Genomic DNA, 23464 nt, shown 5'->3' on the forward strand with positions numbered 1-23464 from the left:
ACAACTCCTCAGGATCCTTGGAAGAATCTGGGAAAGGTATATTTATTTCAGCGGTGGCTCAGTTCCCTGTGCTGTGAGGTGAATATGCACTTCCGTCTTCTCAACCTTTTCCCATTTCTATGTACAGGAGTGTTTACTGCCCTTCCTATCACCTTCAAATGACAGTAAAGCAAGACCAAACCTTGTATCATCTGCTCTTCAGCCTCATTATAGGCAAGATATGTGTTAATCCTTTCAAAGGCCCAGACACAATCTCGTTCACCTCTGTAACCTCCTCCACTAAAAAAGAAAGAGCAGCCATTTCTATTTAGAATCGTCATTTTCAACCAAGGCTCTACGTTAAATCACCCAAGGAACTTTTTAAAACACACAAATGGCTGTTCCATTTTCCCTTCACTTCATAAATGATAATAGTCATGGCTTCCATTGATTGAAGGTATATTTTATGCTGGGTGTTAGGTTACACTCCCACACTGGGGTCTCACAACCGAGCCCCCTATTTTATAGAGGCAGCAGCTGAGGCTCAGAGAGATTAACAGCGGGAAGATGGCCCACACCCTATGCTTAAAGGAGCTGGCTGGGAAATTGTCCTCTTGACAAATGACTGTTAGGGGAACACTAGTTATTAGAGAAACAGGAATATGCACCCTTCCTCCCTGCTCTGCCTTAGCCACGGACAGCATTCAAGGACTGGCTATGCTAGTGGTTACCTGCGACTCTTGATAACTTCTCATTTCTGGAGAGTTATTCGTTTCCTATAACTCATCCCAGAATATCATGGACACACAAAAAAATGAATGCAGAGGCTTGATTTTCAATCAAATTGCTCTGGATTCAGTTCCAAGGAGGAGTGGTACAGACTTGGTGTGACTAAGAGCACTCAAAGCCTCAAGCTTTTTACACAGCAAAATACAACTGATTCATGACTGGGGCTTATGAAGCACACAGAAAACATTTGATAAAATACACATTTATTAGAAATTTTTCAGCAGCATTATTTCCAGTTGTTTATCTAATCAAAGTAATTACAGTCAGCACTCAAAATATCAGCAACAAATATTTTGAGAACTCTGGAATAAAATAATCAGTAGTATATGTTTCATTCATCCATCCATTCATCCATCCATTCATTCATTGTTTAACAAATGTGCAATATTAGCACAGAGAGTCGGGAATGCTATTTGCTATGGGAAAGTGTATATTCCTGCCATGGTTCCTGTTGTGCAGACTATACCCACTATTTAAGAGAAGAGCTAGAAGCCGGGCACAGTGGCTCATGCCCGTACTTGTGGGAGGATCACTTGAGCCCAGGACTTCAAGATCAGCCTGGGCAACATAGCAAGACTCCATCTCTAAAAAAAAAAAAACAAAAAAACAATAAGAATTAAAGAGAAGATCTGGAGATCTGGACTGTACAGTACATTCTAATATAAATGTACACATTTAGCCAAAGGGCCCAATAAAAAGCTTAATAAGAATGGTTTCCCTTTCTATTCAGGTTCAACTTAGGAAATAAATAGTGATTATAATGATATTTTCATAGAAACAAAAACCCAGTTAAGGCTTTGCTTAACTGGTATTTTTTTTTTTTTTTGCACCTCATTTTATGAAGACACAAATTTGGTTTCAGAAATTCAGCTACTGAGCTCCAACTACTAGGGCAGGTGACCACCTTGAATGTCAGGTGAGGGGAGAAATTGCTCCAGGGTCCATCAAGCAGAGGAGCTCATTTAATTAACCACAAACTCAATGCAGGACACTGGCACTTAATGACATGGGATTTCCTCATAGACATCACAAATAAAAATGTTGCTTGGCAGCTAGTGAGAGAACACACATGAAACAGAGAGTTCTGGTTAGACAGTGCCAACACACAGAAGGGCCAAACTGAATTGCTTTTTCTACCTTCTGTAGTATCTGAGGAGCCTACAGTCAAGTTCAGATGTCTATACAACACACAGTGGCCCTATCAACATACCCATTAATCAAATTGACATGTAATATTGAACATTAATTAAGCGCTAATGTGTAAAAATGGACCCAAGAGCGGGACCTGGATTCCTTTCCTAGATAATTTTATAGGAAATATGAGTGATGCCTCTTCTTTAGACACGGCTAAAGGTCCCGAGTCAATTCCTTTTCTCGTTGGATCATTTACTATAATGATCACCAACCAAATCAGCCGACATCTTTATTAGCAAATTCCGTAACAGGATAATCTTTCCAAAATTTACAAATATACAATATATTTATAGTATTACCTTCAGACAACTTCAGTGCAAAGATATACATATAGTACATTGTGATAATTATTTGTAAAAATATGAGATGGCATAAGTAAAAAAAGACACACAGGATACTTCCAACTACAGGCAAACAGGGAAAAATATATTTTTTTCATAAAGTACTGAATGTTAACTTTTTTCATCTGTTTGTAAAAAATATATGTGCAAAAGTGTGTTTCTAATTATTCCCTAAATAGCTGGTATAGCTATACTTCAGAGTCTTCTTTAACAAGATTTGCGGTGTCTTTAAAAGTGTCTTCTGTTGCAGAATAGGTTGGAGTTGGGTCTCTTCTCGAAGGAGGCTTAGGCTTAGCAGGGAGCGAAGGCGATGGAGGCGGGGTCGCAGCAACACTTTCCTTTTGCTCGTTCTCCATCTAAGAACACAGCGTAACAGGAATCAGCCATCTATTCCCCCAAGGTCACCATACACGGTTTTTCATAAAGAAGACGATTTGTGGCCACTCTGCTCAGAATAATCTAAGTGTGTGTCCAATTTAACCAAGCAAATACTTTCTAAGAAAAAATGTCTGTGCTAAGAAAAATTGTTAAAAATTACCTGTGCATAGATTGGATTTTCAAAGTTGGTAGTTTGTTTAGCTTTTCGTTTGAAGAGATTCCATTTTGTCACCTAAATGAAAAGGGGAAAACAAAAACCTCTCAGTAATGGGATTATTTTCTGGGTTTCTTTTCCTCCTCTCTCAATTTTAAATTTTCTTCTTACTGAAGGGTAAAGCAATTTGGGACCTGGGACCATGTGATTCAGCCCATATGGTAAATTGTTCAATTCCTCCTATGGTCCCTGAACAGTAACTGAAACTCTCTGGGCTCTTTTCATCAAATGGTTTTAAATACTTCTTTGATTTCAAATTTATCTATTATAGAATTTGTGCCATAGTACCTACAAGCACATCACCTGGTTACCTCAGTACAGAGAGAACACATAAAACAGACACACACAAGATGCACCTGGAGAAAAAGAGATTTCTGGGGCTGCCTGAAAATTGGGTGGCGATGGCGAAGCCAAACTATAACTCTTATTCCCTAAAGTAACATTCTTTGGTCAACTCAAGAGTATCCCTTCTCCCTTCATCATTCCCTCCTGTATCATAATAATAATAATAACAAAAACATCTAACATTTATTGAGTGCTTACTATGTGTCAGGAACTATTCTAAGAGTTTTACAAGTTTCTGATTTTTTTTAACAAACCCTGGAGGTTGGTACACTTATTATCCTATACTTGCTGAGTGACAGCAAGATTATACAACCAAATTGCAGGTAGAAGGGCAGGTAATGATTACTCAGGGGACCCAGAGGCCCGTAAACTGGAGAACCCAAAGAGAATCACCCTGGACCATGGTGTGTGGCCCACGCCTTACTGTAAAGTTGCCTGTTGTGCTGACTGCCAGACAAAAACCTGGTGGGAGACAAGGGAACAGACAGCCTACTCTCAACAGGAGCTGAGGGAGCCCACAGGTTTTATGGGGTGTCTCTTACTCTGTGAAAGCAGGGGACCAGCCTGTGGAGGAGCGGGGAACACAGGTCTACAGAAGTAGAAGAGGTCTTCACTTTAACCCACATTCAAGTGAGTTCCTCCTTTGTACATAGTGCCCCCAAGGGGAACATGAAGACATTCAGGTCAGAGCTCTGCCTCTGGGCGCTTACAGTTAAGTGGGGCGGGCCAAAGTCTCTTAGATGTCATTGCTTCAAAATGAAATGGCTAACTTGGAGTTAAGCAATTACTAACAAGAGGAAAGGGATGGTGACTTTCGTTTTTGTCCCCTTGGGGGATCCTATGCATATCAATGTAACTTTTGGAAAATGATAGAACTGATTTTTTTTTTTTTTTTGAGATGAAGTCTCACTCTGTCGCCTAGGCTGGAGTGCAGTGGCACAGTCTAGGCCCACTACAACCTCTGCCTCCCGGGTTCAAGCGATTCTCCTGCCTCAGCCTCCCGAGTAGCTGGGACTACAGGCATGTGCCACCACAATCCAGCTAATTTTTGTATTTTTAGTAGAGACGGGGTTTCACTATGTTGGCCAGGCTGGTCTTGAACTCCTGACGTCGTGATCCACCCACCTCGGCCTCCCAAAGAGCTGGGATTACAGGTGTGAGCCACCGTGCCCAGCCCATGTTTTTAACTGTTAGTCTTTCAACTTATTTATGGATGAAAGATACATTTGTGAGACTCTGGCATATTCAAATCAACCTAGGTGATCTCACCCAAGTGCCTCTACTGCTTTTAAACCATGCTGGCTGTTAACTCAGTGCCCAGGAGGGAAGAAATACAGTGAGATCCCTGGACATATCATGGAAGACACATTTTAGAGGGTCTCAGCCTCATTAATGTAAAAAAGTAAGAGGAGGAACCAAGGTATTACCAAGGGGAAGAGAAAGAAAGGACTACAATTGGTGAAGATCTGCTCTCCTTTGAAAGAGCCTGTCAGTTTACATTTTGTTTCTGATAACAGACATGCAGGTCAGAGGTTACAGCCTCCCCACCACAGTCCCCTTCCTGCACCAGCTGGGGAAAATCTCTATTTAGTGAAGATCACTAGACTAGAGATGGACTGAGAAAAAAATGTTGAAAATTTAAAATAAATCTGGCATTAGCTTGGGGTTGACTCAGGCTTGGAGGACCAAATATATGACATTCAAGCATCTATGTGTCTGTGGAAAATTAATCTTCAAAATCCATTTTTAATACAGCTTAAAGAAAAAATGTTTAGTCCCTTGAAAAATCTGAAACTGAAAATTCCTTTCTAGACAATATTTATGTATGTCTGTGAGTGTGTGTGTGTGTGTGTGTGTGTGACATGAAAAGAAGAAATAAGGGAATTTGAGAAGGTGTACAGTATAGACTCTTCTCAGCATCAATTTAGTTCAAATTTTATTTTGATTTAAATAAGCAGAACAGAAACCAATGTTTAAGGTGATAATGAGACTGCCAAGTTATCCAGATATCAATGTTTATAGACTATGAAATTTGAGAAATAAAGATTGTATAAAATGGTAAAATTTCCAACTACTCTTAGACTTTCATTTCTTTACATTACTTCACAAAATTGGTCATAGAATCTTAGAACAGAGACATTCCAGATCCTAGTGGTTCTCAACTAGGAGTGAGTGCACATGTGTTGGGGGAGGGGAGGTGATTTATGGGGTCATACTGAATGAGGGGAGACACTTCTGGAATTTAGTGGACAGGGACCAGAAATACTGAAATTCCCTGAGTGCATAGGACAGTTTTGTAGCACAAAGAACTGTCCCACTCAATATGCCAATAGTGCCCCCAGTGAGAAATATTATTGAGGACTCCAGCCCCAGAGGTAAAGCAGTTTGTCCAGATTCAAACAGCTATATCTGGGATAGCTGCATATGCATTCATTAAAACTAATGATATACATTAATACAGAGTTTAATATCAAATATATTTATTGAATTTCTTCCTGCAGACCAAATAGTGTACCAATTGCAAAGTACCTGCAGGCATGTTTAAGAAGCTCCATCTAGTGGCATTTTTTTCTTTCAATCTCCAGTATTAAACACCATGCCTGACACATCGAGGGGAATAACGTTAGTTAGATGATTGGTTGGCCAATAATGAATAGGTGGATGATGAATGGAAAAAGAGTATGTAAATTAGTGCCATCTAGTGGTAAGGATCTGTAATAGCAGGAGAGCGAAGAACAGCTTAAAAGAAAAAAGATGCATGCTGTAGAGAAATCACGGCACACAGAGAAGGATCTTTCATCTGTATCTTTGACACAGTGAAATCTTTATTCATACTGAGTCAATTTCTCAACTTAAATGTCTCTGGTCTGAATATACTGGATCCAGAAGTCTATTTGTTCTTCTTTGTGACGTGTCCTCCCATGTTACAAGGAACATTATTCCCAACTCAACGTTAGAATGTAGCTTTATTTGGTGGAAAGTTTTTCAATCTATGACTTTTTTAAAAATTATATTTATTAACTGTCAACACATCTTGAGATCTTTGAGCCTGCCAGAATCTCCCTTGTTTGCTTAAGGTTAATAACAACCCGGCCATCCCGAAGTTTTTCCAAATCCCACATTATTTCAGGAGTCAGCAACTGTTACCTGAGTTCCATCAGCAGCTGGGGAAGTTGGGTTTGTCTCTGGAACTATCTCAGAAGGGTTTATGGGACTTCCATAATTCTTATTATCCACATTTCCAGATACAGCCACCTGTGGACATATTAAAGGCCTTTACCCAATTTTGAAAGAATTTAGTAGTAAATAAATTTGCTGTAAAGTTTGTACCAACTCTGGCTCTTTTCGCCATCTTGTTCTCCCGCAGACATCATCAGGCACCATTTTTATTGCATGACCCAGTAGGTCAGGACTAAACATCACTCCCACCGCCCCAAAATCAAGAGCAGCAACCACTAAGTCACCTCATACCTTAATCCTGGGAGGCAAACACATCCCTCACTGGTCACACTCTCACTTATTACTAGCAATTTCTACTGTATTCTCTATACCTTCTTACTCCCACTGTTGACCAAATTTTTGGATAATCATACTCTAGTTATATACTGGAAGCCAAATCCTAGAAGAACAGCAAGAATAATTCCCCAACCTCACCGATGAACTGAGAATCCTATCTTTGGATCTTAATAATTTCTTTGAATATTAATAAATCCTATCTTTGGAAATTAAGATTTCATAGTACTACTAAAAAGAGGTTGAATTTTTGAAAAGATGAGAATGATAGAATTAATAATCTTCTATGCATTTTTCTATAACATTCATACAGTTCCAAGGTTCCCTTTTAAGACCAAATTACCATGAATGCATAATAAACTACAAGGTAGACAATTCCTATATTTTCCTATATTTTCACATTCATTGCTTGTTTATTCTGAAACTTGGATATGCATTTGTATACATGGCCTCATTTCATTTTAAGTGAAGATGTCAAATGAAATGTCATATCTCTTTTATCATGTGATTAAAGTTTTCATATCTGTTTATCAAAGGATCAGGGAAAATGCTTTCAAGATTTAAACATTTCCGATCTTGAAATCACAAAATATTTGTAAAATAAACATTTCTAGTTTCTGTATTAAAATGTGCCATATCTCGAGTTCAAAAGGAGCATAGGTGTTAACAATGACAGTTATTCATTGTCACTAAGGCCATAGTTGTTGTGACAAAGGAGACACATGTTCGCAGTTGACAAGCAGTAGAAGTGGTGCTGGGGCTATTGATGCAGACCTTATGTAAAGTTATTCCCTTCACCTATATTCCTATTTCATCTCCCAGCTCTTCTTAAAGATGACTGACTGAATCTCAAACATGCTTTCTTTACTATCCCTTTGCACCCTTCATCCCAGCCTCTCTTCACTTTCACTTAGACTGACACTGACACCCATCAGGCTCAGCAAATTACCTGGGCTGTACTGCCGCAAAGCTTCACAGACAGCCCCCATTACTTCAGTCAAGCCCAAACTTCATCCTCATCTGTTACCTATTTCGGCATAATTCTCATAAAAACACACGTGCTCTCCCTGCTGATCGTGTCTGACTAATCTCCCAAACCTCAATCCCTTCTACAAAACAACAACTCCTTTCCTCCCTAGGCATGGTTAGTGCAGTCAGAATTCTTACACAGGAGCCGGGACCATGCCCTGTAGTCTTTCTGTCCAAACAACTTGACTTTACTGTTTTAGCCTAGCCCTCATGTCTGCGTGCAGCGGCTGCCACTGCTTTAATGCTTTTAGAGGCCCTAAAAATCACAAACTATGCTCAACTCACTCTCTACAGTTCTCATAACTTCCAAAATCTATTTTCTTTCTCCCACCTGATGCATATACTTTCTGTTCCCCGGCTCCTTCAGCTGTACTCACTCTTTGTTGAGTCTCCCACAATTACCATTGTTTCTGGCCCAGACTTCAATCCGGCCTCCCACATTATTCCGGATACCACAACTGACCCCCATGACTGTATCTCTCTGATCCACCTGACATTCACCCCATTTCCCCATATTTCCTTTTATCCTGTTCCTCACCCTGAACGCACTTGGTTTACTGATAGCAGTTCCACCAGGCCTAATCACCACTCACCAGCAAAGGCAGGCTATGCTATAGTATCTTCCACATCTATCATTGAGGCCACCGCTCTGCCCCCCTCCACTACCTCTTAGCAAGCCGAACTCATTGCCTTAAGTCAAGCCCTCACTCTTGCAAAGGGACTACACGTCCGTATTTATACTGACTCTATATATGCCTTCCATATCCTGCACCGCCATGCAAGAGGTTTCCTCACCACACAAGGGTCCTCTATCATTAATGCATCTTTAATAAAAATGCTTCTCAAAGCTGCTTTACTTCCAGAGGAAGCTGGAGTCATTCACTGCAAGGGCCATCAAAAAGGCATCAGATCCCATCGCTCAGGACAATGCTTATGCTGATAAATTAGCTAAAAAAGCAGCTAGTGTTCCAACTTCTGTCTCTCACGGTCAGTTTTTCTCCTTCACATTAGTCACTCCCACCTACTCCCCCACTGAAACTTCCACCTATCAGTCTCTTCCCACACAAGGCAAATGGTTCTTAGACCAAGGAAAATATCCCCTTCCAGCCTCACAGGCCCATTCTATTCTGTCATCATTTCATAACCTCTTCCAAGTAGGTTACAAGCCACTAGCCCATCTCTTAGAACCTCTCATTTCCTTTCCATCATGGAAATCTATCCTCAAAGAAATCACTTCTCAGTGTTCCATCTGCTATTCTACTACTCCTCAGGAATTTCTCAGGCCCCCTCCCTTCCCTGCATCTCAAGCTTGGGGTTTGGCCCCCGCCCAGGACTGGCAAATTGACTTTACTCACATGCCTCGAGTCAGGAAACTAAAATACCTCTTGGTCTGGATAGACACTTTCACAGGATAGGTAGAGGCCTTTCCCACAGGGTCTGAGAAGTCCACTGTGGTCATTTCTTCCCTTCTGTCAGAAATAATTCCTCGGTTTGGCATTCCCACCCCTATACAGTCCGATAGCAGACTGGCCTTTACTAATCAAATCACCCAAGCAGTTTTTCAGGCTCTTGGTATTCAGTGAAACCTTCATACCCCTTACGGTCCTCAGTCTTCAAGAAAGGTAGAATGAACTAATGGTCTTTTAAAAACACACCTCACCAAGCTCAGCCACCAACTTAAAAAGGACTGGACAATACTTTTACCACTTGCCCTTCTCAGAATTCTGGCCTGTCCTCGGAATGCTACAGGGTACAGCCCATTTAAGCTCCTGTATAGATGCTCCTTTTTATTAAGCCCCAGTCTCATTCCAGACACCAGACCAACTTGGACTGCACCCCAAAAAACTTGTCATCCCTACTATCTTCTGTCTAGTCATACTCCTATTCACCATTCTCAACTACTCATAAATGCCCTGCTCTTGTTTATACCGCCGGTTTACACTGTTTCTCCAAGCCATCACAGCTGATATCTCCTGGTGCTATCCCGAAACTGCCACTCTTAACTCCCTTTTAAAGTAAGCAAATAATCTTTGCTGGCAGGGCTATGCTGAACCTCCTTGGGCACTCTCTAATTAGATGTCCTGGGTCCTCCCAATTCTTAGTCCTTTAATACCTGTTTTTCTCCTTCTCTTATTCCATTTAGTTTTTCAATTCATACAAAACCGTATCCAGGCCATCACCAATAATTCTACATGACAAATGTTTCTTCTAACAACCCCACAATATCACCCCTTACCACAAAATCTTCCTTCAGCTTAATCTCTCCCACTGTAGGTTCCCATGCCGCCCCTAATCCCGCTTGAAGCAGCCCTGAGAAACATCGCCCATTATCTCTCCATACCACCCCCCCAAAAAATTTTTTCTTTGCCCCAACACTTCAATACTATTTTATGTTATTTTTCTTATTAATATAAGAAGGCATAAATGTCAGGCCTCTGAGCCCAAGCTAAGCCATCGCATCCCCTGTGACCTGCATGTATACGCCCAGATGGCCTGAAGTAACTGAAGAATCACAAAAGAAGTGAAAATGGCTTGTTCCTGCCTTAACGATGACATTCCACCACAAAAGAAGTGAAAATGGCCGGTCCTTGCCTTAACTGATGATACTACCTTGTGAAATTCCTTTTCCTGGCTCATCCTGGCTCAAACACTCCCCTCCACTGGGCACCTTGTGACCCCCACTCCTGCCTGCCAGAGAACAACCCCCCTTTGACTGTAATTTTCCTTTACCTACCCAAATCTTATAAAACAGCCCCACCCCTATCTCCCTTCGCTGACTCTCTTTTCGGACTCAGCCTGCCTGCACCCAGGTGAAATAAACAGCCTTGTTGCTCACACACACACACAAAAAAAAAAAAAAAAAAAAAAAAAGATGACTGCGCAACAAGGCTGCAACAAGGAAATTTAGATATCGCCCATTAACTCTAGAGACCTTTGTACTTTTCAGAAAAGTATCGCAACAGCAAGCATAAGAGGTCCCTCTCCCTTTAATCCACCTCAAACCACATGCTTGGGATAGCAGCAAGAACCAGAGAGTGGGCCCAGTCCCCAAGTTCCTGTATAATGACCTGACAATTCTCCACTTATTCATTTCACAAGTATTTGTAGAGAAGCTGTGGTGCTTCAGGCACTGTGTTTCCCAGGCCCCTGAAGGGACTCAGACCTCTCTTGCTCTGACACCACTCAAAACGAAAGGTTCTTGGTCAGCAGCCCCGGCATGGCTGCCAAACCTCCACCACTGTGCAACAGAACAGGATTCTGATTGTTTTCAGGTCTTATATCCTTGGGTTGGTCCTGTTGCTGCAGATAGGGCAGCTGCAGCATGGACCACTCACTAGGCTTCCTTCCCTTTGGAGGGAAGGTTAGGAAAATCCTAAGAAGACATGACTCAATAGATTAAGATCCAGCAACAGCAGTAAGTGAAAGAAAAGACTGTATGGTTTCTCACCTGGGTTGGCTGAACCACTTTGACAGCACTGTCTCTGGCTGAGTACATTGGGTTTTCAAATATTATGGGCGGCTTCCCCATTTCCATGACAAAGTCTTCACTCTAATGGCAGAGAGAGAGAGAGAGAGAGAAACAGAGAGAGATTACACCATACTAATCTGGTTCACACACAAAGAAAGGTGCCTTCCTCACACCTGGAGGTATGCTAGGTGCTATGCCAAAAGTTACCCAAAAGGGAACTTGAAAAAAAAAAAAAGCCAGCAAAACCCAAGACCTCCATATGGCAAATTATTATGCAAAGTAACATAACATGCACTAGTTTACCAACTCAAGGAAATGGAAACATTCTTCTTATATCCAAATTCTCTTAAATAACTCACTTGGGAATTGGGTCTGGGCAACAGAGAAAAGGATAATGGTGGAAGAAGAAAAGAAGAATAAGGAGACAGGGGAAGGAAAAAGAGTGGATAATATATTTTCAGGGAAGGAAAACAATGAAAGATTTGAGGGAGAGACAAAATTCTGAAAGTGGTTTCCCAATACTGATTACAGAAAGCCCCCTCAGTGGCAAGACTGTGGCAGCCCCCTCATAAAGTGTTTCATTTGGTCCTCCCAGGAGGTATTATTGTACCTATTTTACAAATAGGGACAATGAGGGTCAGAGATATCAAGCTCCATGTCTATTGTCACATACTTAGTAGGTGGCAGAGCCGTGGTCTGGACCAATGCCAACTCTAAAATCACTGTTTATTTCACCACTATACATTGGCAGAAAAATATATGACACTAGGAAAAGTATAGTTCCCTACTCCTTTTATACATATAAAAGTCATCAAATAAAAACAAAATATCATGTCCTCCCCACACACCACCCTCAAAAAAACCAGAAAGCTCTTCAATATTCAAGTTAAACTTCAGACTGTTCATGATTCCAATTCAACAGCGTGGCTTAGAGCAGGGGTGAATTCCAATTTTATTACCAATGTTTTTAGACACCTTTCAGCAACAAACCTAATGTTTCCTAACTTGTGTAGTACAGACTTTATTCTGAGAGGCCTACTACTGTATTTCAGTCTTCTCTAGGTGAATTTTATTCTTTATAAAAAGTATTCATCCTATCAATGACAACCTTCAAATAATCATTTTGAAACCATACTCACCATTGCCATTGACCTGTCAATAGCAGTCTCAGGTCCAAAACCAGACACTCCAATATCCATGTTAAGATCTGCCCCTGATCTGAAGGTCACCCCATTCCCATTTTCAGAGGGCTTGACAAGACTGCTTAAGCTGGAAAGAAGTAACCCAAACAGTGTCTTGTTATTTAAAGCAACAACAACAACAACAAATACAACCTTTCACAATAGTACCCTTTCCTCCACATTGCCAAATCTTCCTTAAATGTAATGCTCAATTCCCGCTCTAAATTTACACTGTCAAATATGGTAGTAAGTTCCCTAAGCTACCTGGAAACGTTAAAGCACATTCCTGAACCATGAGATCTAAAAGAAAAAGAGTCCAGCACACAGAAGGATAAAGCCTGGGCCATCACACAGCTGCCTTTTCACTCCTCTCTGACCTGAACACCTACCAGTAGGCACAACCATTTGGACTACAAGGCTTTAGAGAAGCCTTGTCACTCAGGCTTTAGAGAAGCACTTGACTAAGAAGTTGTGATTTGAAGTGACTGCTTTACATCCTCACTACTTTTTGTTTCTGTGGAATAGGTGAACTGCATATTGTGCTTTTTTAACTTAGAAAGAAAACTAAGTCCTTCACATGGCTTCATATGAATTACTTAGGCTTCAAACATCAACGTTCCCCATAATGAAACTGACCTTGGCAGCTTGGGCAGAGCAGGCAAAAGGGAGCCAGTTCTTCTATAGTGGAAGAATCCTGCAATTGCCAGAGCTCCAATTACGACGATCAAGAGGATTGTCAACAGCACAGCTACTGCGGCTATAGAAGAAGAGAGCAGAGAGCACATCAACACACGGAAGCCCGCAATCCTGGCAGAAACTAGGGGCTAGGACCACTCCTTCAAAGACTGGGTTAAGTAGAAAAGCTGTGACAGCATTCAACGTAGGGGCCATGAGTAATTTCCAGGTTGCTCACATTCTTAAAACTTACTTGTTCCTGGAGAGATGCCTTTTGAAAACGCCATTTCACAATATTTTCCAGTGTAGCCACTAGGACACCTGAAAGGAAAAAGCAAATCATTCACTAGCTGTTATGTTCTTAGGCTTCTACTGAATTTTTCTGAGCACATCCTGAAGTAGAGAGAGCTTTGATTGCATAAATTACATGTTGAACAGGCAATGTATCTTGCATGACTTTTGTTTATTCTGCCAAGAGAAACCAAGCAGAAAGAACAGTGCTCTGAGTTTAGAAATGCACTTTTAATGGAGTAGCTGTGGCACCGATGGGGTGAGTCTGGCCACGAAAACCTATTGGTGTCTAATCTATGCAATGCTTCCTTAGAGAGTACAAATGGAAACCATGGTTATGTTTTTTTCTTTTATATGCTTTCATTAAATGCTTTTTAAAGACATCTATTTATCTTGCTCCATGTTAGAGTTTTCTTAACACAGTCATCTTCTTTCCGAATCTTCATCCCAGTCTTCCTGCTCATCACGAGTGCCTTGTACTAAAGCAGCCCTGCAGACAGCTCTTCTCCCACAGCCCTGTTGTAATTAACAATACCAGGTGAGTAGGAAAATACTGCTGCCAATTCTTTAACTCCTTGTTCCCCAAAGTGTGGTCCAAGACCCTGTGGCCTCACCCAGAGCTTGTTAGAAATGCAGAATCTCTGTGCGTGAGAATGGGCACTTGAACCAGATCTCCACGGGATTCTTACGCACATTCTAGTTAAAGAAGCACTGCCTCAGTTCTCTGTAGACCCCCTCAAGGGAAGGCAAGCTGGTTAAAATGTAAGAATTAGTGAACTGGTGAGGTTCCTGTATTTGTTTTCCTGGCTACTTTAAGGTCTCAAATTTCTCCAGAAGAGGCAAAGCCTATAGCTGGGACCTCAACATTCAGACTTACTTGCATTTGGGGAGGTCAGTCTCATCAAAATAGCAATTTCCTCCGTGCATACACCTGCATGGGGGGGGCAGGTTGATAGGCAGTTCGATGGCTGCAGGAAGGGAAAGCCATGCAGGTGTTAGTCAGCTGTACTCAGCAAAGTGCCCACACCATGCAAACTGGCCCGGGTTAGGGGTGGGAGGAGGGGAGGGCCAGCCAATTAGTCTCCCTGTCAAAGCTTACCTTCCCCCTAAGTCCAGTGAGTTTCCTTAAGGTCTTGGAGAGTAACACACATTTAGTGGAAAGAAAGGGGGCAGTTTATAGAATTTTTCCCAAAAAACAATGGAGAGGTACTAGACTCTGGAGCACATATATTAACAGTTACAAGAACCTAGTGGTAAAATAATATCTTAAAATGTTCACATTCTCATTTGAAGTTTTCAGAATTCTCCTCCGTGAACCCAGTTAAAATCAAGAGTTTAATGTAGACCCACCTTGAAACTTCAACTAAAGACACCAAAGCATCAGTAATTGATAGGTCCACAGGCAGTCACATAGCTACAGATATAGAGATACTTGATAAGCAGCTAGCTAGAGAGCTCCTGAGTTTTCAAGTCCTCCCAAACTGCCCTTACTCCAAGTCCCTGCTCCCAGCTAGGCCCGTACATACTCCCAGGATGTGCCTGATGAGAAATTAGTGCTTCAGTGTCTTATATGTTGAAGATGCTTAATAAGTATAGGTCACATGTGTATATTATTTAAAGAGTCTAGATACCCTCCTGGCTCAGTCCTTCAATCTGAGTCTCCACTCATTGTTCACTGTATCAGACAGGTCTTCCCTGAACACTGTCTAAAGGACAATCCCCACCCACCCCATCCTCATCCCTCTTCCCCTGCCTTCATTTTCTCCATAGTACCACCTGATCTACTATATATTTATTGACTTCTCTATTTATTGTCCTCTTAGAATGTAAACTCAATACACACAGGGGGTTTTGTCTGTTTTGTTCACTTCTGTTACCTCCAGCACTTAGAACAGTGCCTGGCACATAGCTGGCACTCAAGAAATCTCACTGGACTAATTGCTTAATTATTATACCAAACTGAGGCCCCATATGGAATGACTGCTATCATTCGTGTGCTTACTTCGGTTAAAGTTCTTTAAAACAAGAATCTTAATAAAATCCACTTGGCAAAAAGTTTAAATGAGAAAAGTAGTAGATGAGGTGACAACCAGGACCACACTGCTCCTACGATGTGAAATTGCAGTAAGTGGCAAAACAATCTATCCACAGCATAGAACAAGTCTCAAAGCCTGAAATTGTCATTTTGTTCCAAATACGGCTCGAAATATTGGATTCCTACCAATATTTCCCCAGTAGCGTTGGGATGAGTGCAAGAGTAGGGGAAGAGGGGAGACAAGAAGCAGTTTTTTCTCCCTGGATTCATTCCCTAAACCTGCCAACTTTTCAGCCTTTTTGGAATGCGTCAAAGGGTGGTTCCTGGTCTAGCTGCCTGCTCCCCCTGGTGGTAGAAGGTGGTTAAGCGTTTTCCTTTCCCCATCAGCTAAAACTGGGGGAAGGCCCTAAGGCTGTGAGCCATAAAATGGGCCGCTAGTGAATTGCAGGATGACTTTTTCACAGGCTTTTCCGGCACCGGATGCTAGTTAGGGACACTAGTTATTCGACCCCATCCGGCTTATTAACTCCTTAAAAGAGTCATTGAAAAAAAGTCTTGCCAAGAATAGATCACCCACAGCGTTTGCGACTAGAATTAAACCACAGCTTCCTCATGCTGGTCTTCATCTCCTGATAATATAAAGCACTTTTCAAAAGGTAGCCCTTTTTCAGTTGTCAAAACTGAACATGGTTCTGTACCCTGAGGAGCTACAGTTAAGGTTGAGTGGATTCTGGGACAATGGGAATCCAGCTTGAGGTAGAGGTCTTATAAAAACTCACTCTTCAAAATGTCTTTACAAAACAACACAGCAATAGATTAGGGGCACTGGATCTATATTTCTGCAGATCTTAGCAAATAATTCTCAGCAGTCACTGGAACACAGTTCTGTTTGCCCCCTAAGTCCCACTCAATTCTGTTCATACCTCCCACATCCCTTATCCCTCCTTCCAGCCACCCCCACTCTGCTGCAAAGGACCCAGCATACAGGGATTCTTCTGACTCCTGAAGGCAGCAGAGGAGTGCTCCCAGGTCCCCGTGGCTGCTCGGGCAGTGCTCCTACCTGCATCACACTCAGTGGTGCTCCCCTCTATAAAGCTGGAGCCTTGGGGACAGGCACAGCTGTATCCTCCAGGTCTCAGAAGGCAGAGGTGGCTGCAGATCTGTTTGCAAAGGTTGGGCACTGGAAAGCGGGGGAGAACAGCAATTAGGTCCTGACAGAATGAGAATACCCAGCAACTGCAAGTGGCTCTGCAGGTGACAGCAGAGCCTAGGCAGCCTCTCAATACCTCTAGTCCACGTGTCAGCTGGCTACTCACCCTCATTTACACTATCATCTCGGCCATCACACTGCAGTGGGATAGTCCCTCTCTAGGCCCTCAGGCCAATATCTGTACCACTCACATTTTCTATTGGCATCACTTATCTTCTCTGCTGACCTGAGAGGTTTGGAAGGTGGGTGTCTGGTTCACTGCCTAACCTCAAAATCTACTCAGTGCTAAACAACTTGAGATGGTTCAAAAGACCAGTGAGATCCACATATTGTATCAAGATTTGTCACTACCCAAAACTGGACAGATCATAACATATGGTCTATCCAAAGTATACTGGGTGTGATTTCCACCCCAACCCTCCAAGGAGACATTTCTTCTGGGTTTCTGTTACCTTAATTGCAAGAAAAGGGAATTTAGAGCAATGATTCCTCATAATCACCTGGGAGCTATTCAAAACTATTGATGTCAGGCCAGGTGCAGTGGCTCACACCTGTAATCCCAACACTTTGGGAGGCCGCTTTGGGTGGATCACGAGATCAGGAGATCGAGACCATCCTGGCTAACACAGTGAAACTCCGTCTCTACTTAAAATACAAAAAAAAATTAGCTGGGCATGGTGGTGGGCACCTGTAGTCCCAGCTACTCGGGAGGCTGAGGCAGGAGAATGCCGTGAACCCGGGAGGCGGAGCTTGCAGTGAGCCGAGATCACACCACTGCACTTCAGCCAGGGCAACAGAGCAAGATTCCGTCTCAAAAAAACAAAACGAAACAAAAAAAAAAACCTATTGATGCCCATTCACAGAGATTCAGACTTAAATTGGTCTGGGATAGAGCTCAAGTATTATCATTAAGAGGTCCCTAGGTAAGTCTAGAATCTTATTAATTCTACCTTAGCATATGATTTATCCAAGGGTTGTACTGGAGTGGATAATCTTTACATTCCTTCTCAGACTAACATTCTGTGATCCTGATAGTCCGTCATTCAAGATGTAACCACAGACAAAGCATACCTATAAATTAGTAAGACATCTTCCAAAAGCCTCCATCAATATCTGTCTCATTACCATTTTGTCGGCCCTCCAGAGTGGAGCTTTTCAAACTTGAATGTGCTACCAACCACCTGGGGAATCTTGCTAAAATGCAGATTCTGATTCAGAAGGTCTGGGGTGGGCCTGAGAGACTGCATTTCTAGCCAGCTCCCATAGGATCCCAAGACTCCTGGCCCATGGCCCACACTCTGAATAGCAAGGGACTGGAGCAGCGGTTCTCAAAATGTGGTCACTGAACCAGCAGCATCAACGTCACAGGAGAACTAGAAATGCAAATTCTTAGGCCACCTCAGGCATATTGCATCAGAAGTGCAACAGATGGGGCCCACGAATCTATGTTTAACAAGCTCTCCAGATAATTCTGAGGCATGCTCAAATTTCAGAACTCTTGGTTCAAACAGGCTGGGCTGGGACTCTACTCCCCACCCCCACCCCCACTCCACCAGCACTTTCCAAAGGAGCCGCCTTCCCTGAGCATCAGCTGGCTGAGATGCTTTTCCTTCAGGGGCAGCCTCCAGACTTTCCTCTGCCTTCTCCTCAGGGTCCAGAGGCAGTAGGGAGGGGAAATGGCCTTTCCAGGTGTACTGTGCCTTCCTCTCTTACCTTTAAAATTGCCAAGTGTGAGAGCCGCAAGGGCACTTAGGACACAAAAGGTATTCTATTGGTAGGGTCTAGAGTGTTCTGGAGTGTTTTGGAGAGAGGTGATACTACTTCCAAAACAAGGAAGCCATGCCCTAGAAAAGGCATTTGCCACCCCTGTCATCTTATGGGAGTCTCAGCTTTGAGTTGCAATTCTTCAAGGCTGATCAGGGTCTCAAAATATCAGCAGACTCAAGACAACCTGGGACTCCACCCATGACTCACATATGGGGACAGGAAGGGAGTAACTTGTCAAAGCCCACATATCCATAGCATTCAACCTGGGACTTTGGCATACTGAACACCGGGCCAATACAGCAAGATGCTGAGTTTTGGGTTGGATAGAATTGAACCTAAATATTATTTCATTTCTGAGATTAAAACTCACCCATTTGTTATGTGACTTAGGTACACAAGTTACTAAATCTGTCTCGGCCTCAGTTTCTTTATTTGAGATGAGAATAAAATGTCTTTATAAGGTTTGGCAGGTCTTTATAAGGTAATTGAAGTAATAGATGTCTGAATTAACACTGAAGACAGAATTTGACCTAAGAACTTAGTAAAAGGTTATTTCCTTTCCTCACTTCCTTTTGCCTTTCATCTTACTCCATACACTGCTGAAGGATGAATTAGCGCTCAGGTAACCTGAGGAAGCAGGGCCCAGAAGTAGGAAAGTGAGACAGAGGGGAGTGGGTAGGAATGTACATGACTGGCCATTTTAAACTAAGACCTACATATCTCAGGTTGACCTGACTAGCCTAGCCTTGCAATGGGAAGGATAAGATTTCTGATGCCTATGAAACCCATTTTGTGACTTGTTAACCCAACTCACACTTAGCAGGGGACTGATGTCTGCTGGATTCTGTGTCCTAGAAGTACATATCCATCACTCCAAACAACAATAAGGGCTAATATATTTTTACTTACCTGCTGGTGGTTTGCATAATTTCATCTGACCTCCAATTTTATCTTTCTTTGGTTAAAATGGTTAAAACGTTCCTCTCCCCCAGCACACGTACATACACACATACCCCTTTCATTCACCAAGAGATTAGCCTGTTGTTATCGACTGCCATCTTCCAGCAATATAGCCATTATTTTGAAATAAGGTTTCCAAGTAATGAGGAGCATCTTATACCAAAGTTGGTGATTACCTGACTTATTGTATCTGAGTTGATGAAAGATTCGAACTTGAGTGAGCCAAGGGTTCACTACCAGCGTTTTCTCTTTCTTTCCTTGCCCAAATTTATTTTGTTTCCATACTTCTCCCTTTTCCTTAGATATCCAGTATAACTGGTCTTCAAAGATGTCCAGGCTGTAAGGGTTCATTGCTGCTTACCCACAGGGGAAAAACAAAACAGAAGGTTATTGAAAAGAAAACACCCACTACACCCTACCGCTACTTCTAGATCTGATGTCATTCTGCTTGAATTATTCCCTCATACAATGCCTTGAAGCTCTGGGAATATTCAGGCTGACTTTAGATACACGGGACTGTGAAAGTGTGCTGCTCGAGGAGGTCAAGAAGATAGAAATTAAACCGCATTGATGTATACTACCTGACACCAATCACAGGGCCCTAGCTCACTTTCAAGTTACTGATTTTATTGCATTTTTGGAAAACAATTTACATGGCAAGATTTTATGTTTTCTTTTGAACATAAGACATCTATCTGACCAAATAAGAAAAATGTGATATGTGCTGGGTCATTGCAATTCTGCAGAGTCTGAACAACAACAACAAAAAATGTTCCTCTCCTTCTAGATATTTAGTTATGCATACTGGGCAATCTAGTAAAGTGAAAATGAATGTGTCCGGAAGTGGTTAGACATGAATTAACACTGATACACATGAAACCACCTCTACTGGGGCAACCTAACAGGAAACTCAGTTATTTCAATATCTTCTGCTGAGAAGCATTTTTTTTAAAGTTGTGTAAAAGGGACAAAAAGGATTTAATTATTGCTAATGAACTCATCTGCATTTAATTCTGCAGGTGGGAGTTGGTGGGGGTGGAGGGGTGGTATCTAAAAAACTATATAAGCCATTTCCTAAGAGCAGGGCTCCTTCTTGAGAAAACAGGCAAAGACATTAGAAATATATTCGTTATTAATTTAATATATTACTTTCTAACTCATTTCTAACCTTCCTTTGCAATGACTCTCCTATCAGTCCCATCATATTTTATGGTTTCAATAACGTCCTCCTTGAAGTCACTCCAGTAGATTCGGTCATTGTTCAAATAATCGATAGAAAGGCCAGTTGGCCAACCAAGGTCCTCGAAAACCAGGATGTTGCGGTTCTCTCCATTCATCCAGGCAGACTCGATTTTAGGTTCCTTTCCCCAGTCAGTCCAGAACATAAGCCTGTAACAGAAGATTTCTTCATTGTAGCATCTCACCTGGTGGGAATTCTCCGCTACGGCAGAGCACAGGGCTTTACCTACAGGGAAATCAACTGTTTATCTCAGGGACCTGGGTGCTCAGTGACACCAGTTTTATATTTTACAGAAGATGTGGAGCAAAAATAGGGGCACAAGAGCATGTGTGATTTAGCCTTCTTGAAAACTGCACCTCCTTAATAGAAATTGGCCAAAGGATGGATATTCAGACCCTTTAAAATGCATTATGAAAGCTGTTCACTCTTTAAGAAGTATTATTGAAGGCCTACTGTGTGAGAAGCACTGTTCTGTGTTTGGGATCTATCAGAGCACAAAACATACAAAGATTTCTATCTTCATGGAGCTACTCTGTTGCCCAGGCTGGAATGCAGCGACATAATCATAGCTTACTACACTCCTGGGCTCAAGCGATCCTCTCATCTCAGCCTCCTGAGTAGCTAGGACTACAGGCATGTGCCACCATGCCTGGCTAGTTTTTTGCGTTTTTAGTAGAGACGTGGTTTGACCAGTGCTCCCCAGGCTGGTCTTGAACTCCTGGACTCAAGCAATCCGCCCACCTCAGCCTCCTAAAGTGTTGGGATTACAGGAGTGAGCCACCACACCCAGCAACTCTTTTTAAATATGTATTTTGCATCCAATTAATAATTAATTGTAGAGCAAGGGTCTATGTAAGCAAAGATGATCTGACATTGAATTACCTAGACCAGGGATTGCATGATTTCAAATACCTGGAGAGGAACAGGTATGTAAGATGAATGAAGAGAGATCCTGGTTGTAACTATCAAGTAATGGGAAGAGCAAGACCCTGTGTAAGAGCTCCTGTCAGTGCCCAGGAAGGCAGACCTGCCCAGTGTAATCCGTTCCTCTGATTTCCAAAGCAAGAAATACAGATTTTCTTTCTTTTCTTAAATTTTAAATGTCAGCACTATGTTAAAAAAAAAATCTTAAAGCTCTGTGTTGTCCCAGCCAAATATATCCTATGGGCCATATCTGGCCCACCAGCCACTGCTTTGCAGCCTCTAGTCTAAACCAGTCATCAGGCATAGACCAAGTTTTAAATTCTACTGACGAATGCGTGGATTTTAGACAAAGTGGGCTCTGGAAAAAATGCAGCCAGGGGCCTTTAAAGTCTCAACAACTGGTAAATACCACCTTGTTTGATTTTCATTAAAAAGGACACACATGTGAAAGAAGCTAGTCACAAAGAACCACCTACTGTAGGATTCCATTTGTGGGAAATGTCCAGAACAGGCAAATCTATAGAGACAGAGAGCAGATTAGCAGTTACTGAGGGCAGGAAAATGGTGGCTCAGAGGAACAGGGTTTCTTTGTAGGGTGATGAAAATGCTTTAAAACTGATTGTGATGATGGATACACAACTCTGCATATACTAAAAGCCAGTGAATTGTACACTTTAAATGGGTAAGTTGTATCATACCATACACACCATATGTGAATTATATAAGCTGCTTTTTTAAAGATAATAAGCCAGGCGTGGTGGTGTGCAAGTAGAAGGCTGAGGCAGGGGACTGCTTGAGCCCAGGAGTTCAAGGCTGCAGTGAGCTATGATCATGCCACTGCACTCCAGTCTGGGTGACAGAGCAAGACCCTATCTATATAAATAAATAAATTAATTCAATTTAATTTAAATTAAAAAGTATTAAATACTCAAAACTAAAAAAACAAAAGGTAGGGAATGGAATGGAAAAAACACACAAAAGGTACACAGAATGATTTTTGTTTCCTCCATGACTTCGTTTATGCTATTCCCTGAGCTTCTGAACAGCCGGCCTGGCTCCTTTGCCTATCAGTACCCAAGACATCCGTCCAGGTTCCATGTCAGTCCCACTTTCTCCGGGAAGTGGCCCTTCTCACTCTCACCCACACTGACCTCACATGTCACATACTTTATCACTGGTTATACTACCAATGGATCCCAACCTTCAACATTCAGTTCAGGGCTGCTTTCTCCATAGAGCTTCCCTGGACCCTTGTAAGGTAGGAGAACTATCACAGTGTTTTTCAGCAGTTTCCTCATGACAATTCTCCCTTTCTATCTTATATTATAGTCAACAGTTGCTGTCTGAGGAGCATGGTGTTATTTTACCCACCTATGTAAATAAGGGATAGAAACCTATGACTAATTTATAGATCCTTTGTACAATTCAAATGAGTTTATATATGTAGGACACTTCGCAGAGTAGCTGGCACACGGCAAGAATATAATAAATGTTGGCACTTTTCATTGTTGTTGGTGGTATTATCAGTAGTTATCATCCTTTGGACCCACTGGCAGATCTTATACCACAGAAGCTGTAAGAAGGTTTAACACATCATATATGCTTATGCTTATAAAACTTATGGATGATGAGCCTTTCAAATGGATCATGAAATGAGGAGGTTGTAGGTTGGGTCTGGAGGCCTTAGGCAGTGAAACCCTTTCTCACTCCTTTCTTACTTCCTATCCCTCACAGGACTATACTGAGCCATTCCAGAGAGAAAGGAATTACAAAGACTAAAATAAGAATTTCCGGCCGGGTGTAGTGGCTCACACCTGTAATCCCAGCACTCTGGGAGGCCGAGGCAGATGGATCACCTGATGTCAGGAGTTCAAGACCAGGCTGCCCAACATGGTGAAACCCTGTGTCTACTGAAAATACAAAAATTAGC

At 42.1% G+C, this 23464-nt stretch overlaps 1 protein-coding gene across 1 annotated transcript in view; it reads right to left on the reverse strand.

Annotated features, from left to right (window-relative positions):
* Positions 1-954: 954 nt before the first annotated feature.
* The window catches only part of LRP2 (LDL receptor related protein 2), a 231935-nt gene continuing 209425 nt past the window's right edge, over positions 955-23464 (reverse strand). Inside the window, exons 69-79 of the mRNA XM_054476935.2 lie at positions 20539-20759; positions 19547-19723; positions 16494-16613; positions 14276-14366; positions 13361-13428; positions 13069-13189; positions 12391-12520; positions 11231-11332; positions 6388-6495; positions 2842-2913; positions 955-2659 (exon numbers count right to left, since the gene is read on the reverse strand). Of these exons, the coding sequence (XP_054332910.1) occupies positions 2492-2659; positions 2842-2913; positions 6388-6495; positions 11231-11332; positions 12391-12520; positions 13069-13189; positions 13361-13428; positions 14276-14366; positions 16494-16613; positions 19547-19723; positions 20539-20759 (1378 nt within the window). The 3' untranslated portion in view covers positions 955-2491. The remainder of the gene's footprint in view (positions 2660-2841; positions 2914-6387; positions 6496-11230; positions 11333-12390; positions 12521-13068; positions 13190-13360; positions 13429-14275; positions 14367-16493; positions 16614-19546; positions 19724-20538; positions 20760-23464) is intronic.

Source organism: Pongo pygmaeus, chromosome 11 (assembly GCF_028885625.2).
Source record: "Pongo pygmaeus isolate AG05252 chromosome 11, NHGRI_mPonPyg2-v2.0_pri, whole genome shotgun sequence".
Lineage (NCBI taxonomy): Eukaryota > Metazoa > Chordata > Mammalia > Primates > Hominidae > Pongo > Pongo pygmaeus.